At 43.4% G+C, this 16,244-nt stretch overlaps 1 protein-coding gene across 1 annotated transcript; it reads right to left on the bottom strand.

Annotated features, from left to right (window-relative positions):
- Positions 1-10,165: 10,165 nt before the first annotated feature.
- si:ch211-105f12.2 (RIMS-binding protein 2-like) lies at positions 10,166-12,713 on the bottom strand. Its single transcript, XM_024442861.2, has 5 exons — positions 12,237-12,713; positions 11,607-11,763; positions 11,258-11,361; positions 11,013-11,084; positions 10,166-10,912 (listed from the first exon to the last, which is right to left on the bottom strand). Exons 1-5 carry the CDS (start codon positions 12,471-12,473, stop codon positions 10,847-10,849), a joined length of 636 nt encoding a protein of 211 aa, XP_024298629.1. The 5' UTR covers positions 12,474-12,713; the 3' UTR covers positions 10,166-10,846.
- Between the last annotated feature and the right edge of the window lie 3,531 nt (positions 12,714-16,244).

The raw sequence follows: 16,244 nt of genomic DNA, 5'->3' as shown, positions 1-16,244 counted from the left end.
CAGGGGAATAATCTACCACCTACTCAATCATGTTTAGCTATTGCTGTAGGCAGTGGTGATTTTAGCATGTAAATATTGGTGGGGCAAAAAAAAAAAATGGGATGCATGCCAGCAAAGCCACTACACAACACAACATTAAACAATACATTAATTTCACTATAACGGGGACAAACGGTGCCCACAAACTGTCAGCGCCTACATAAAGCTGTCCCAACAGCAGTCCTAATACATTACCACTGTTACACCTGGCTATCAGCGCAGCCTTGTCTGGCAGCGAAACAGTTCATTCAGCCTAATTTACTGCCTTTTAAAAAAACATATCTGATATGGCTGACTTGCTTAAACAAATGTGGTTTCTAATGACAATTGAGATGTACAAACTATGTCATAAGGGGACAACAAGCGGATAAGAAGCTAAATTTGTAATTTAGATTAAGACGTTAATGAGCGAGCTAGGACGAACATAGTCAATATAACTATTTGTTTTGCGCTCTTGATATGTACAGAATTGAGAACATCGGCTGTTCTTATGGTGTTCTCACAGTACACCAAGTCAGGATAAATAAAGGGGGCATATAAGCAGACATTGAAAGCTCTTAAAATTACTGTTGTGCCTCGTTTCTTACAAAAGCTTTCTAGAACATGCAAACTGCTTTTTATACTGTTCAACATGCCTTGTGTCAATTGAAGCTTATCCTCAATACTGACAAAACTAAACTAATGGTGTTTTCCATTGCAAGAAATAGACCTCTGAACCTTTCACCTATTACTACTACCTGTCAGGGCAAGGAGATTGAGGTTGTAACTTCATATAAATATCTTGGAATTTTAATTGATGACGTCCTCTGTTTTAAATAAGGCCTATTTTCTTTTGAAGCCAGAAGGCGGCTAGTATCAGCTACATTTATGCCTTTACTAGACTATGGGGATATTTTATTTACGAATGCTTCCGCTTGTAACAACCGTTGTTGGTGGAAGAAGGTGAGGACCAAGGTGCAGCGCGGTATGTGTCCATATTTATTAGAATGAACACGGAAATAACAAAAATAACAAAGAGAAACGACCGACAACAGTTCTGGCTGGTGCAGACACACAACAGAAAACAGGCTCCCTAAATATGGTTCTCATTCAGGGACAACGAATGACAGCTGCCTCTGATTGAGAACCATACCAGACCAAACACAGAAATAGCAAATCATAGAAAAACTAACATAGACAACTCACCCAACTCACGCCCTGACCATACTAAAACAAAGACATAACAAAAGAACTAAGGTCAGAACGTGACAGTACCCCCCTCCCCCCCAAAAAGGTGCGGACTCCGGCCGCAAAACCTGAACCTATAGGGGAGGGTCTGGGTGGGTGTCTGTCCGCGGTGGCAGCTCTGGCGCGGGACGTGGACCCCACTCCACCAAAGTCATTGTCCGCCTCCGTGGCCCCTTTCGAGCGGCGACCCTCGCCGCCGACTTCGGACTGCGGACTCTAGCAATGGGTCCCGAATGGACAGGAGATTCCGGGCAGCACCAGACAGGCGGGAGACTCCGGCAGCTCCTTGCTGATGGATGGCTCTGGCGGCTCCTGGCTGACGGACGGCTCTGGCGGCTCCTGGCTGACGGACGGCTCTGGCGGCTCCTGGCTGACGGAAGACTCTGGCGGCTCCTGGCTGACGGAAGACTCTGGCGGCTCCTGGCTGACGGAAGACTCTGGCGGCTCCTGGCTGACGGACGGCTCTGGCTGCTCCTGACTGACGAGCGGCTATGGCGGCTCCTGACTGACGGGCGACTCTGGCAGCACCGGACAGACAGGCGACTCGGGCAGCTCCGGACAGACGGGCGACTCGGGCAGCTCCAGACAGACGGGCGACTCCGGACAGCTCCAGACAGACGGGCGACTCTGGCAGCTCAGGACAGATGGGAGACTGGCAGCTCAGGACAGACGGGAGACTCTGGCAGCGCTGAACAGGCGGGAGCACCTGTACGGAGGAGACGGAGAGACAGCCTGTTGCGGGGGGCTGCCACCGGAGGGCTGGTGCGTGGAGGCGGCACCAGATAGACCGGACTGTGGAGGCGCACTGCAGGTCTCGAGCACTGAGCCTGCCCAACCCTACCTGCCTGAATGCTCCCCGTAGCCAGGCCAGTGCGGCGAGGTGGAATAGCCCGCACTGGGCTGTGCTGGCGAACCGGGGACACCATGCTTAGGGCTGGAGCCATGTACCCGGGCCCGAGGAGACGCACTGGAGACCAGATGCGCTGAGCCGGCTTCATGGCACCTGGCTCGATGCCCAACCTAGCCCGGGCCGATACGAGGCGCTGCTATGTACCGCACCGGGCTATGCCTGCTCACCGGGGACACCGTGCGCCTCACGGCATAACACGGTGCCTGCCCGGTCCACCTCTCTCCACGGTAAGCACGGGGAGTTGGCTCAGGTCTCCTACCTGACTTAGCCACACTCCCCGTGTGCCTCCCCCAATACATTTTTGGGGCTGCCTCTCGGGCTTCCTTGACCGCCGTGCCAACTCCATTCTCCGGTATCCCTCCTCACACATTGTTCCAGAGAATCCCAGGCGGGCTCCGGCACTCTCCCTGGGTCGACCGACCACCACTCTATTTCGTCCCATGTTGTAACCTCCTCCAGATAGCGCTGCTCCTTACCACGCTGCTTGGTCCTTTGGTGGTGGGTGATTCTGTAACGGCCGTTGTTGGTGGAAGAAGGTGAGGACCAAGGTGCAGCGTGGTATGTGTCCATATTTATTAGAATGAACACGGAAATAACAAAAATAACAAAGAGAAACGACCGACAACAGTTCTGGCTGGTGTAGACACACAACAGAAAACAGGCTTCCTAAATATGGTTCTCATTCAGGGACAATGATTGACAGCTGCCTCTGATTGAGAATCATACCAGGCCAAACACAGAAATAGCAAATCATAGAAAACCTAACATAGACAACCCACCCAACTCACGCCTTGACCATACCTAAACAAAGACATAACAAAAGAACTAAGGTCAGAACGTGACACTGACAGTGACAGTGTTTGAGATCAATTGACACTCTTTACCATGGCACTTTGAGATTTATTTTAAACTGCAAAACCCTTACGCACCACTGCACTTTGTATACCAGGGTTGGTTGGCCTTCTCTAGTCACTCGTAGGCTCAGTCACTGGTATACTTTTATTTACAAAGCCAATTTGGGTTTACTACCTTTTTATTTGTGCATTTTTATTGTTCAGAAATGTGGTGGGTACTCTCTTCGTTTGCTGGACTTTATCCTGTTAAGTGTTCCAAATGTCCCAACTGAATTTGGTAAAAGGGCTTTTATGTACTCTGCGCCATCGTCTTGGAACACCTTACAAAATACTTTTAAACTGGAAGAACTTGTCCCGATTGGTGTTTTTAAATCACTGATGAAGGATTTTGAGGCTGATTCCCTGACCTGTCAATGTTTTTAATTTGCTGTTTTATACTCCTGTGAATTCAATGGTTTTTACTAGATTACTTGTAGTTTTTCATGTTGTCTGTAATTTTTTTGTAATGACTTGGTGCTGCCTATCTTGGCCAGGGCGCTCTTGAAAAAGAGATTTTAATCTCAATGAGCCCTTCCTGGTTAAATAAAATAAAGGTTAAATACAATTTTAAAAATTAAAAATATTCAATGATTACATTTCTCTAAAACAGGTTATAGGCTGTTATGTGCACCACCAAGTCAGAACAGTAGGTGGAATTAAGAGGGGTAAATAGATTTAAACAATTAGGGGGAGGCACATGGGCTACAAACATCTCACTACACAACAAACACTAGTATTACTTTCTTAGCTACAGTATAAATATCTCCCAGGCATATTACATCATTTATGCAGCAGCATAAAATACATTTTTGGACTTACCTTGTTGTGCTGTGCTCACTCGAACAACACTCGTCATCAAAGTCTGGAATTCTCTGGATTTATGGTGCTTTCAAAACAACTGGGAACTTAGAAAAAAACAAGGTTGAATCATGTTGATGTCATTGATCTTCAGGTCGTAGCTCTAGAAAGAGGCCGGATTTACAATTCCGAGTTGGATGACTGTTCAAAGCTTTTTTTCCCAGTCGGAGCTCGTTTATTCCCGAGTTCACAGTTGTCTTGAACTCAGTGAAGTCAAGTTCTCGCAGTTCCAAGTTAACAGTTGTTTTGAGTGTGGCATAAATCTTCATTGACAGCATGTCACGGATGTCGTTGGAAGGAGTGTACATTTTGTGTACATTTTCTTTTATTATTGTAAATGTCGCCAACAAAACAAGAAACAAAATAAACAACCGTGAAGCTTACGAGGGCTAAGTGCCACTAACACAAGTCAACTACCCACACTGAAAGGAGGGAAAAGGGGCTACCTAAGTATGATTCCCAATCAGAGACAATGATAGACAGCTGTCCCTGATTGAGAACCATATACACAGGCAGTTAGGAAAGCTAAGGCTAGCTTTTTCAAACAGAAATTTGCATCCTGTAGTACTAACTCAAAAAAGTTCTGGGACACTGTAAAGTCCATGGACAATAAGAGCATCTCCTCCCAGCTGCCCACTGCTCTGAGGCTAGGAAACACTGTCACCACCAATAAATCCACTATAATTGAGAATTTCAATAAGCATTACTCTACGGCTGGCCATGCTTTCCACCTGGCTACCCCTACCCCGGTCAACTGCCCGGCACCCTCCACAGCAACCCGCCAAAGCCCCCACCATTTCTCCTTTACCCAAATCCAGATAGCTGATGTTCTGAAAGAGCTTCAAAATCTGGACCCCTACACGCTCAAGGTCCTAAACGACATCATAACCGCCATCGATAAGAGACATTACTGTGCAGCCGTATTCATCGACCTGGCCAAGGCTTTCGACTCTGTCAATCACCACATTCTTATTGGCAGACTTGACAGCCTTGGTTTCTCAAATGATTGCCTCGCCTGGTTCATCAACTACTTCTCTGATAGAGTTCAGTGTGTCAAATCGGAAGGCCTGTTGTCCGGATCTCTGGCAGTCTCTATGGGGGTGCCACAGGGTTCAATTCTCGGGCCGACTCTCTTCTCTGTATACATAAATGATGTTGCTCTTGCTGCTGGTGATTCTCTGGTACAGCTCTACGCAGACGACACCATTCTGTATACTTCTGGCCCCTCTTTGGACACTGTGTTAACTAACATCCAGACGAGCTTCAATGCCATACAACTATCTACAACTACAAATACCTAGGTATCTGGTTAGACTGTAAACTCTCCTTCCAGACTCACATTAAGCATCTCAAATCCAAAATTAAAACTAGAATTGGCTTCCTATATCGCAACAAAGCATCCTTCACTCATGCTGCCAAACATACCCTCGTAAAACTGACCACCCTGATCCTCAACTTCGGTGATGTCATCTATAAAATAGCCTCCGACACTCTACTCAACGCAATGCAGTCTATCACAGTGCCATCCGTTTTGTCACCAAAGCCCCATACACAACCCACCATTACGGCCTGTACGCTCTCGTTGGTTGGCCCTCGCTTCATACTCGTCGCCAAACCCACTGGCTACAGGTTATGTAGAAGTCTCTGCTAGGTAAAGCCCCACCTTATCTCAGCTCATTTGTCACCATAGCAGCACCCACTCGTAGCATGCGCTCCAGCAGGTATATCTCACTGGTCACCCCCAAAGCCAATTCCTCCTTTGGTCGTATTCCCTTCCAGTTCTCTGCTGCCAATTACTGGAACGAACTGCAAAAATCTCTGAAGTTGGAGACTCATATCTCCCTCACTAGCTGCACCAGCTGTCAGAGCATCTCACAGATCACTGCACCTGTACATAGCCCATCTGTAAACAGCCCATCTATCTACCTACCTCATCCCCATACAGTATTTATTTATTTATCTTGCTCCTTTGCACTCCTTTGCACCGTTGCTGGAGGCTCTGGACTGAAGGACGTCGCTGGAGGCCGTCGCTGGAGGCTCCGGACTGGAGGCCGTCGTTGAAGGCTTCATACCATGACTCCTCACTGGAGGCTTCATGCCATGGATCATTACTGGAGGCTTCTTGCCATGGATCATCACTGGAGGCTTCTTGCCATGGATCATCACTGGAGGCTTCGTTCTGGGCGCAGGCACAGGACTCACCAGGCTGGGGAGACACACAGGAGGCCTGGTCCTTGAAGCAGGCACAGGACTCACCGGGCTGGAGAGACACACAGGAGGCCTGGTGCGTGGGGCGGGCATCGGATACACTGGGCCGTGAAGGCGCACTGGCGGTCTCGAGCGCAGAGCTGGCACAACCCGTTCTGGCTGGATGCCCACTTCCACCCGGAAAATGCGGGACGCTGGCACAGAGCACACTGCCCTGTGAATGCTCACTCGAGACACCGTGCGCATCACCCCATAACACGGTGCCTGACCAGTCACATGCTCCCCACGGTAAGCACGGGGAGTTGGCTCAGGTCTAAACTCTGACTCCGCCAATCTCCCTGTGTTCCCCCCCCAAAGATTTTTGGGGGCTGCCTCTCGTGCCTGCTTCACTGACTTGCCTCCTTATATCGCCGCCGCTCTGCCTTAGCTGCCTCCATCTCCTCCCTCGGACGGCAATACTCCCCGGCTTGCGTCCAGGGTCCCATTCCATCCAGGATCTCCTCCCATGTCCAGGAGTCCTCTTTACCACGCTGCTTGGTCCTTTGGTGGTGTGTAGTTCCGTCACGGACGTCGTTGGAAGGAGACCAAGGTGCAGCGTGGTTAGCATACATTTTCTTTTATTATTGTAAATGTCGCCAACAAAACAAGAATCGAAATAAACAACCGTGAAGCTTACAAGGGCTAAGTGCCACTGACACAAGTCAACTACTCACACTGAAAGGAGGGAATTGATTCCCAATCAGAGACAACAATAGACAGCTGTCCCTGATTGAGAACCATACCCGGCCAACACATAGAAACACAAATCATAGAAATAAAGAACATAGAATGCCCACCCAAATCACACCCTGACCAAACCAAAAAGAGACATAAAAAAGGCTCCTTATGGTCAAGGCGTTACACAGCATGCCCAATGTTGAATGTTTATCATTTTAAACTTGGAAAAGAGCCCCTTATTCCCAGATTTGGGACAACACAGCCACTCCACTGAATAGCAGGCTAGTGATTGCTTTGCAATGCTTTCAGTTAGCCATTGTCACTGATTCCTTCCAAACCACTCATTGTTGAATTTGCGATTTCAAACTTGTTGTGTAATGTGTATGTCCAAAGGCAAATTCACACTTTTATCTATAATTTCTCTTCATAATTTCTCTTCATATGACAGGCATTTAAAAGGATTTTCCAGTAGATTGTCAACTTGATTCATGATGAAAGTATGGTGTTGACATGATCAGTCCAAACAAAGCTACTGTACATATAATGTTATTTGACGTCATTTTATCTGTGGCCAATGACCTTAAACCTTCTTGGATGGGCACTTCTAATGTAACTCTATGGCAGCACCCAAGGAGCTCGAATTTTCTAGCTCTACCCTTAGACTTGGTGGTGATGTAGTGTCCCCATGAGTGACAGAACACTGAACCAATCACGGCGCAAAGCTCCATATTTTCTGCTGGCTTGCCCCACCACCACCACCACCACCACCACCACCACCACAGAAAGCACTGAGCTAGGTTCAAGAAAACTCAAGAAAACAAAAAAAAGAGACCATGTTTGTATGCGGCTTTATTAACTCAATGATATTTTTTTTTTTACATTGTTTGCAAACTGATATGTGACATGTATTATGTATTATGTATGCAAAACACGTATTTATTTCTTTTTGCTAAAAATGTGGAGCTCAAAACAGGTGGGGCTCTGCCCTACCTGCCCTGAATGACGGGTCGCCAGTGGCTATAGGACTTCTTCAAGGAGGCTAAAGCTGCACGTAACACCCTGGACAAGAGCTACCCAAGGACCATATTCTTACCATCTGTCTATAATACCTATATTATTTCATGGTAGTTGCATAGGCAGGTACAGTGTAATTATGGTGTAGGGAGGTTGAAATATTAGTAGTGAAATCATTAAATGTGAGAGAAATGATAGGTCTTCAAGTATCTTTAACTAAATAAAGAGAAGGTAGAGTGTAGGCGTGGAACGCATCGCTGTTTGTTGTAAACATTTCACAAAAATATCTTGCACAGTTTGCACACCCAGTTTCCACCCATCACCACTTCCTCCTCTCTCGCCTGACTTGACTCTGAGGTTTAGGTTGTCTTGACAACAGAGGACATATCTCTTTTAAAAGTCATTTCACAAGTTTCAGTTGTGCCTATTACATATAGCCCATTATCTGCTGCTGTAAACTGGGGTAGAGTTATGTGTTAGTGTTCTTCTATGTTGGCAGAATGCATTAGAAGACTCCCTACTGTAAGTCATTCTGGATAAGAGAATCTGCTACAGTAAATGACTCAAATGTAAAATGGAAGACAAAAGAATAAGCAGTAGCGTAACCTATCCCATCAAATATTTTAAAGCAATGAAAAGCTGATATCTGCACCTCCTCTTTTTTTAAAAACAGGTTATGGATCAATTAATTAAACCATGTCTGAGATACACCCTCATAAGACATACGTGTTCTTTTTACTCTTACACTCCTTTAATAGTGGATATATTCTATTAAAAGCCTAAACATTTTTGGGTGTGAATCCCATCAAAGGTTCAGCACATCCTGAGCTTTTGATCTCTTCTCTAGGTTATAGTCAACATGGACAGCACGTCAATATGTCAAATCAATTTGAAAGCGATCAATAGAATATGCATAAATTTCACAATAACTAAGTAGCACATTTTTGAATTAGGCGGTAGGTAGCCTAGTGGTTAGACTGTTGGGCCAGTAACAGAAAGGTTGCTGGATTGAATCCCTGAGCAGACAAGGTAAAACATCTGGTGTTCTGCCCCTGAACAAGGCACTGTTCCCCATAATTGTAAATAAGAATTTGTTCTTAACTGACTTGCCTGTTTAAAAAAAAAAAAGTTATGTTCTGCTTTCCCTTAAAAGAGGGGACCTCTGACTGTGTCCCAAATGGCACCCTATTCCTCATATAGTGCACTACTTTTTTCCAGAACTCGATGGGCCCTGGTCAAAAGTAGTGCACTGTAAAGGAAAAAGATTGCCATTTGGGGTACACATTCTGTCATCAGTGAAGATGTCTGTCTATGTGGGCTGTATGGGTGTAGGTTGGTTGGTGTATCTCAGAGACAGAAGGAGAGATCGCTGTAGAGGGACTGTTAGACCTCTTCCTGTGGTTTACACCACGTGACTACGAAGCTTAATAAGAACACCACTGTTAGTTCACACTTCTGTTTCTGCTGGGATAGAGGAGAGAAAGATGGTAAGACCGTGTGATATACTGACTGAGATATATTCATTGAATTTAATTTTGTATAAAACATATGAGAGGTTTACTGTATGGTGGCAGTAATATATTGTAACATTTTATTGTTTCTACTGTTTGAGACGATTTTAGTACACTTTTATAAATTATGAGATCATTTTGTTACACATCCGCAATGTATTACAAAAAAAACATCACGTTTTTGTGACGATTTAGTTAGTTCTTGTTTTGAATTTGCTCTACGGATTGGACTGAGGAGGGGTTCTGAGCAGAACCAAACACGAAGCTGCCACAGCAACGAGAAGATACTGATGTACAGTGCAGTCATCCATAAAGTAGAGAGTACTACTAAACTCCTCTGCACAGTGTAGTGTTTCCTACTTTATGGATGACTGTACTGTTGGCTACGGAGGAAAATACTACAAGGACTCCATTGACATCAATGAACGATTCTGAAAAGCTTGGAGACCATGGTCTATTTTTAAGTTGTATTACATTTTTGAACTAGAAATGCAGTCCTATAAATAAATGTTAAGTTCCCATTAACTATTCAGTCATGTTTCTCAAATAAAAGTAGATTTGATTGCAATATTGTACTAATGAAAATAAATGAATTGTTTTTCTTGCTTTCCATGGTTTATAGTCATTCTACTATTGTAGATATTTGTATAACAATCACAGTGCAGTTTATAGTAAAAGTGGTTGTACAGTTACAATTGTTTCAGTGTTCAGCATCTGGTTTTGATGAAGATCCTGCGTTGGAAATAATTCTAAACCCACTAACATGAGGAACAAGTGTACGAAACAGATTTTCAGAAAATGAACAGTTTAATAGTACTGCTAAATTCTGCATAGATATCTTCATTCAACGTGCTCAATGTTCCCATCAGAATCTCAGTTGGTATTTACCAACATTTTTTTTAAAAGCAATTGTGCATACTACTAAGGAAGAAAATAATATCTCTAACAGGACATATTTCTCACGGCCTTCACTATAAAATGTGCATGGATATTTCCTAAACCGAAAGATGTAGTAAGGCAAATATAGGCATAACTACAACATACATCCCCATCAGCAAAGTGAGAATAAAAATCATATTTTTAAGGCTACAATACCCTAGCTGTTGACAAAGCATTATGTAATACGATAACCATGATGTCATTATTTTGGCCAATCTTACTGCACCTTAAAATGTCCAACAAAAGGTTTATAGTTCATAGGATTTATTTGGACAGAGCAAAATCTGTCTACTGCCTTACTGTGCGTGATAGCCTGCACACGGTTCATAAAAACCCTATTCCATGATCATTACAAATCCTCGAGGAGATTTCTGTGGTCACATGTACTTATGCAGAAGAAAAAACATGACAAAATCTTGATCTTTGACACAGTAATATCCATTCAGATATCCTTGAAAAAGTTTCTTTGTTCATTGTATCTGATTCTGATTCTTGGCATAATCTCATGTATCGGATGCTCCTTGTTAATCCTATTCCCATGGTAGTGGTTCCAGGTAGTTGGATGGCACCAGACCTCTCAGCCCATGAAGGTCCCCCTGGATGGAGATTAGACATTAGCAAAGCATCTAGATATAGAACCAATGGAAAACAAGGTTTCATTTCCCCAAAGACTACTTAATGCAGTCCAGCACTCACATAATAGAATCCATCTTCATCCATATCACCAAACACATATATTATGTCCCCTGCACGGAAGGCGAGCTCAGCCTACAATAAAATGATTGGGGGGGAAAAGTTACTGTTCATTTGGTGTTGCTGTAATATGCACAGTAAGGCACTATAACTGGGATTACCTCGGAATTGGCGTTCACTAAATTCAAAAGACCAAATTAAGAAAGTTAAAGTGGATTTGGACACCCATGTGGAGGTTCCACACTCACGTCGCTGTCCATGTTGGGGGAACTTTCCCAAGGGTCATACTCAAAGATGGCCACCATCCTGCGGACGACCAAGTCATCTAGCACGCTGGACTCCTCACTGGGATCTGATGGGAAACAGAGAAGTCAAGAGTTGAAGGATTAGATCATAGGACTGCATCCCAAATGGCACCAGGGCCCTGGTCAAAAGTAGTACACTACAGTATATAGGGAATAGGGTGCCTTTGGGACACACACCAGATCTCAATTGTCATCATTAAGAAATCTCAGATTATTTTTAATATAAATTATTTCAGAGAGAGTGAGAGAGAAAGAGAGTGTGAGCGAGAGTGAGAAAAAAAGAAAGAGATACCTGTGTGGTCGACAGGCAGGAAACCCTGCTGCATGAGCTGATGCTTGAGGTAGTCATCGTCCACTGGGATCTCAGATACCATGTTACTAGGCACGACACCAGACAGACCACCAGACTCCCCGTGGTAGAAACCATCATCGTCTTTATCTCCAAACACCTGGCAGAGACAGAGACAAAGTCAGCCATTTTGTTTCCATGGGATTTGTTTGGTAATGATACAGATCTACTGTGCATGTGTAAAAGAAAGGAACATGAGTGGAAAGTTATCGGTTCAACATCAACAAGTTGCAAACAATGACAGGAAATGAGGAAACCACAACTTTTGCACATCATGTAGGCCTACGCATCAACAGAGAACAAACAGGAAACACCAGCATCTAGAAAATCCAATATACTGTATAACTGTTTATAATCTGCCTACCTCATATTAACCCAGCCATGTTCAAACTTGGTTTTATCATATCTACCCCTTTAAAATGGGAGGTTACTCTTTACATAAGGTATATTAAACAGGAGTATTTAAAAAGGAGTTTATAAATTGTTTATAAACTGTCAATCATTGGTTGTTATAAGCACTTATTACACAATGGTTGATAGTCTACAGTACAGATAAACTACTCAGTACATTACCTTGATGATCTGTCCTGGCACAAAAGGGAGCTCCTCCGCAGCGGTCTCAGGGTTTGGGGACATCGCAGCAGGGTTGTATGGGAAAAGAGCCACAAAGAGTCGGACGGGGGGTTCCTGAGACACCTGGCTGGACACCTGGCTGGCGGTCTCCAGCTCCCATTGCCTAATATCCTCTGGTGTAGCAATTCTCAGTCCATCAGGGTAAAGAAACACATCCACTCCTAGCATCCCATCCATCAGCTCTTATGTGAGTGAGAGCAACCCTGATGACAGTTAAGGGCCAGAATGTGTTGGTTTTAACAATAAAGAAGCATTTTTTTATCAACTTCCACTGTCCTCCAAGAGTTTCTAAAGTCCCTCTTCACTTCAATGAGAGCAACCCCTCTCAGCTCTACACTGGGCAGACAGATGGCTGCTGGAGACAACAGCGCTCTCCTTACCCTCACCCTTTATGAAGCTAAGCTGCCTGAGGCTGTAATCCTCTTTGAGGAAAGTGGATAACATTCTCGTCCCAACCCTCTCTACCTGTGGGACACAGTCTGTCTGTAGAAGTGTAGTAGCAAGAGAAGAATGCCCAGCTTTGCATGCGCTAAAGATGTGCATTGTTGAGGGAAGTTTAAATGAAAGATGATAGTGTATAGCACTACTAGGGTTTGGCTGGTGTAGGCCGTCATTGGAAATAAGAATTTGTTCTTAACTGACTTGCTTGACTAGTTAAATAAATAAAAAAAAATAAAAAAAGAGAACATGCAGATATCATTTTTTCAGTCAGCTACAAATGGGTGGTCAATGAGATACTATAAAGTGAACATATGCGGGTCTGGCTCCACGACGGGGGAAAAGGGGGCTTAGCCCTCTCAGTTGAAACTTGTGCCCCCTCAGTTTTAGTTTTATGTCCCTATATAAAAACAGCAAAAAAATTCTAATGATGAGTGACAGGTTGCTGCAAAATCTGTATCTCTGCTGTGCTGTGTCAGCACAATGGACAGAGCGCATTGCAGTGTGTGTAGGAGGGCTATGGAAAAACACTGGGGTTCTGCAGAATCCTATGGGTTTTCATAAAAAGTGGGAAAAAACGCTTCTCATCCATGATAGGCTAAGTGAATAACATGATACGCTTCCATCTGTAATATTCTATTTTGATTTATAAGGCCGGGGTCAAGTTCACCATTGAAGCTGCTTCACACAACTCTGCCTAGCTCTAAAAAGCATTTGTGTTATAAGCCTTAGCCTATTAGTTAGCTCGCACCAGCTAATCTGCCTCTGCCATGATGGATATCAGAAACTGGCTTCGCCAAAGTACCCAAACAAATCCAAAATGAGAAGGAGAGCGAAGAGCAGCAGCAGAATTCAATATAATTCCAATGCAAGAACATATCGGTATGTTTCATCATAGAAATAAGGATTTTCTTGGTAGCGTATTGGTTTTCTTGGTTGTAAATGGAACTGTAAGTATTGGAAATGTATTTATGGTAGCCTGACATTCCTTAATTGATTACGCAGGTTGAATTTGATCAACAGAAGTGTATTGTTCCATATCAGAAGGTGTTGCTGTACTCATGAGCAGCATGGTTTTCCATGTTCCAGTTGTTTGGCAAGACAGCTGTGCATGGCTGCATCTCACTGTAGTAGGCTGTAGGCTGTATGTTTTGGTTATTTGGATCTCCATTTGCCTTTTTACATTTTTTTTAATTTTTAATTTTTACCTTTATTTAACCAGGCAAGTCAGTTAAGAACAAATTCTTATTTTCAGTTAACTAGGCCTACTTGGTACTTCTGTTTTGTTCTGTTCACATTCATTTGTTGGCATTTGCATTAGTGTTGGTATTCTAAGCCAAACTGCTATTCAGTATTTTCGTTAGCATGCATGAATAACTAGGCTACTACTTTCAGCATTTGCATTATTTTGGTAAGACAGCTGTGTGTACAGGTGCATTCACATAGGCTGTTTGTAATAGGTGAATTGCAGCCTATATCCATTACCAAAAAGGCCTCGCTTTAGTGTACAGGGCGCTCTCCATTGTGCTGATACAGCGCAGCAGCGATTTTGCGCCAACCTGTCACTTCAAAAGCACTCAATTAATGGTCTCGAAGTCTCTGCCTTTGAACTTTGTGTTTATTGAGGTATAGCATGATATACGCAGAATTCAATATAATTCCAAAGCAATAACCCCGACAGCTGGTTCCAATTCCCGCAAATATCCAGCAACTTTGCACAGCCATTGAAGAGGAGTGGGACAACATTCCACAGGCCACAATCAACAGCCTGATCAACTCTATGCGAAAGAGATGTCTTGCGCTGCATGAGGCAAATGGTGGTCATACCATATACTGACTGGTTTTCTGATCCACACCCCTACTTTTTTAAATTAAGGTATCTGTGACCAACAGATGCATATCTGTATTCCCAGTCATCGAATTTATTTAAATTGACTGATGTCCTTATATGAATTGTAACTCAATAAAATTGTTGAAATTGTTGCATGTTACATTTATATTTTTGTTGAGTGTATTTGATTAAGAATTTTAGGACCCCTTTAGATATAAAAATATATAGACAAAAATGGTTTGATGAAACATTGAATTTGACATTACTGCTATTAGCCCATAGAAACACATTGAATATCACATTCATACAAGGAAAAACAGTTAGTCCCTCCAAAACAATTTAAAGGAAGTTTGTTTTGAAGTGTCTATCCTATATCTGAGAGATACAAGAATGATCAGGATTTTTTTTTTTAAATTACACATATTTAATTGCTTTTTTAGGGGCTAAACTACTTCCATATATACTTCCAATCATACATGGCACCGGGCTATCTTTAGGCGAGTCTTGTGGGCATCCTAGAGCAAAACAACCGACATGTACGTATTCATGAGAGACTCACCTTTCCATAGAGGGGTCATAGACGCAGTCCATGCAAAAAAACAGATATCTCGAGCTTAAATAGACAGATTTTTATGGGGATTTTTTTATTATGCTGATTTGATTTCTGCAGGGGCACAGGAATTGACTCAAGACGGTTTTAAGGTTATATTGAGACTCAACTCAACTTCCTTCTCTGAACTTAGGTCAGCAACAGATTATGTCTCTCACCACTGCCTTGACAAATGGAAGGGGTTGAAACTAAGGTGAAGAGTGTGGAAACAGTGATTGAGTGAGAGGAGAGGAGAGGAGAGGAGAGGAGAGGAGAGGAGAGGAGAGGAGAGGAGGAGAAGGAAAGGAAAGGAAAGGAAAGGAAAGGAAAGGAAAGGAAAGGAAAGGAAAGGAAAGGAAAGGAAAGGAAAGGAAAGGAAAGGAAAGGAAAGGAAAGGAAAGGAAAGGAAAGGAAAGAAAGGGGGGAGAGAGGGGAGAGAGGGGAGTGAGTGTGAAAGGGAGAGAGAGAAGGAGAGGTGGCAGTATTCTATCTCCATAAGAAAGAGAGACAGAAATAAATAAATAAAGAAGAGTGAGAGAGTGAGAGAAATACATAAATAAATAAGAGAGAGTGAGAGAAGAAAGAAAGAAAGAATAGAGAGTGAGAGAAAGAAAGAAAGAAAGAAAGAAAGAAAGAAAGAAAGAAAGAAAGAAAGAAAGAAAGAAAGAAAGAAAGAAAGAAAGAAAGAAAGAAAGAAAGAAGAGAGAGTGCGTGAAAGAAAGAGTGAGAGAAAGGCAGGCAGAGAGAAGAAAGAAGGGAATCGTTGGTGCCTTTGCAGCCGTCCTACATTGAAGGGCTGAGAGACAGAAAATAATCATCTGACGTTTGTGATACCTTAATCAGCTTGGAACATCTTTACTAATTAGCTGATCTGTCCCTCCAACTGGAGCCAGGTGTGAACCAACAGTGTCCTGATTCTGCAGAATGCATGTTCACCATTGTCCCCAATACAACAATACATGTAGGACTCCTATCCAGCTAATATTGAGACTTTGTGACTGACAAAAGCATACTACCTGCACCTATAGTACTCTGAAACTATGTCAAAAAATGTCAAATACATGACGTTTAGGGGTGAATCCTAAACTTC

Source organism: Oncorhynchus tshawytscha, linkage group LG13 (assembly GCF_018296145.1).
Source record: "Oncorhynchus tshawytscha isolate Ot180627B linkage group LG13, Otsh_v2.0, whole genome shotgun sequence".
NCBI lineage: Eukaryota > Metazoa > Chordata > Actinopteri > Salmoniformes > Salmonidae > Oncorhynchus > Oncorhynchus tshawytscha.
This window is presented reverse-complemented; position numbering and strand designations above follow the sequence as displayed.

Bases quoted from the DNA above. Each gene is read 5' to 3' on its own strand.
- si:ch211-105f12.2 (XM_024442861.2), bottom strand. From the start codon at position 12,473: ATGGATGGGATGCTAGGAGTGGATGTGTTTCTTTACCCTGATGGACTG. The intron at 11,362-11,606 runs GTATCTCTTTCT...GTTTCCCATCAG, and splicing joins CCTGCCTGTCGACCACACAG to ATCCCAGTGAGGAGTCCAGC. The intron at 10,913-11,012 runs GTGAGTGCTGGA...ATCTCCATCCAG, and splicing joins ATGAAGATGGATTCTATTAT to GGGGACCTTCATGGGCTGAG.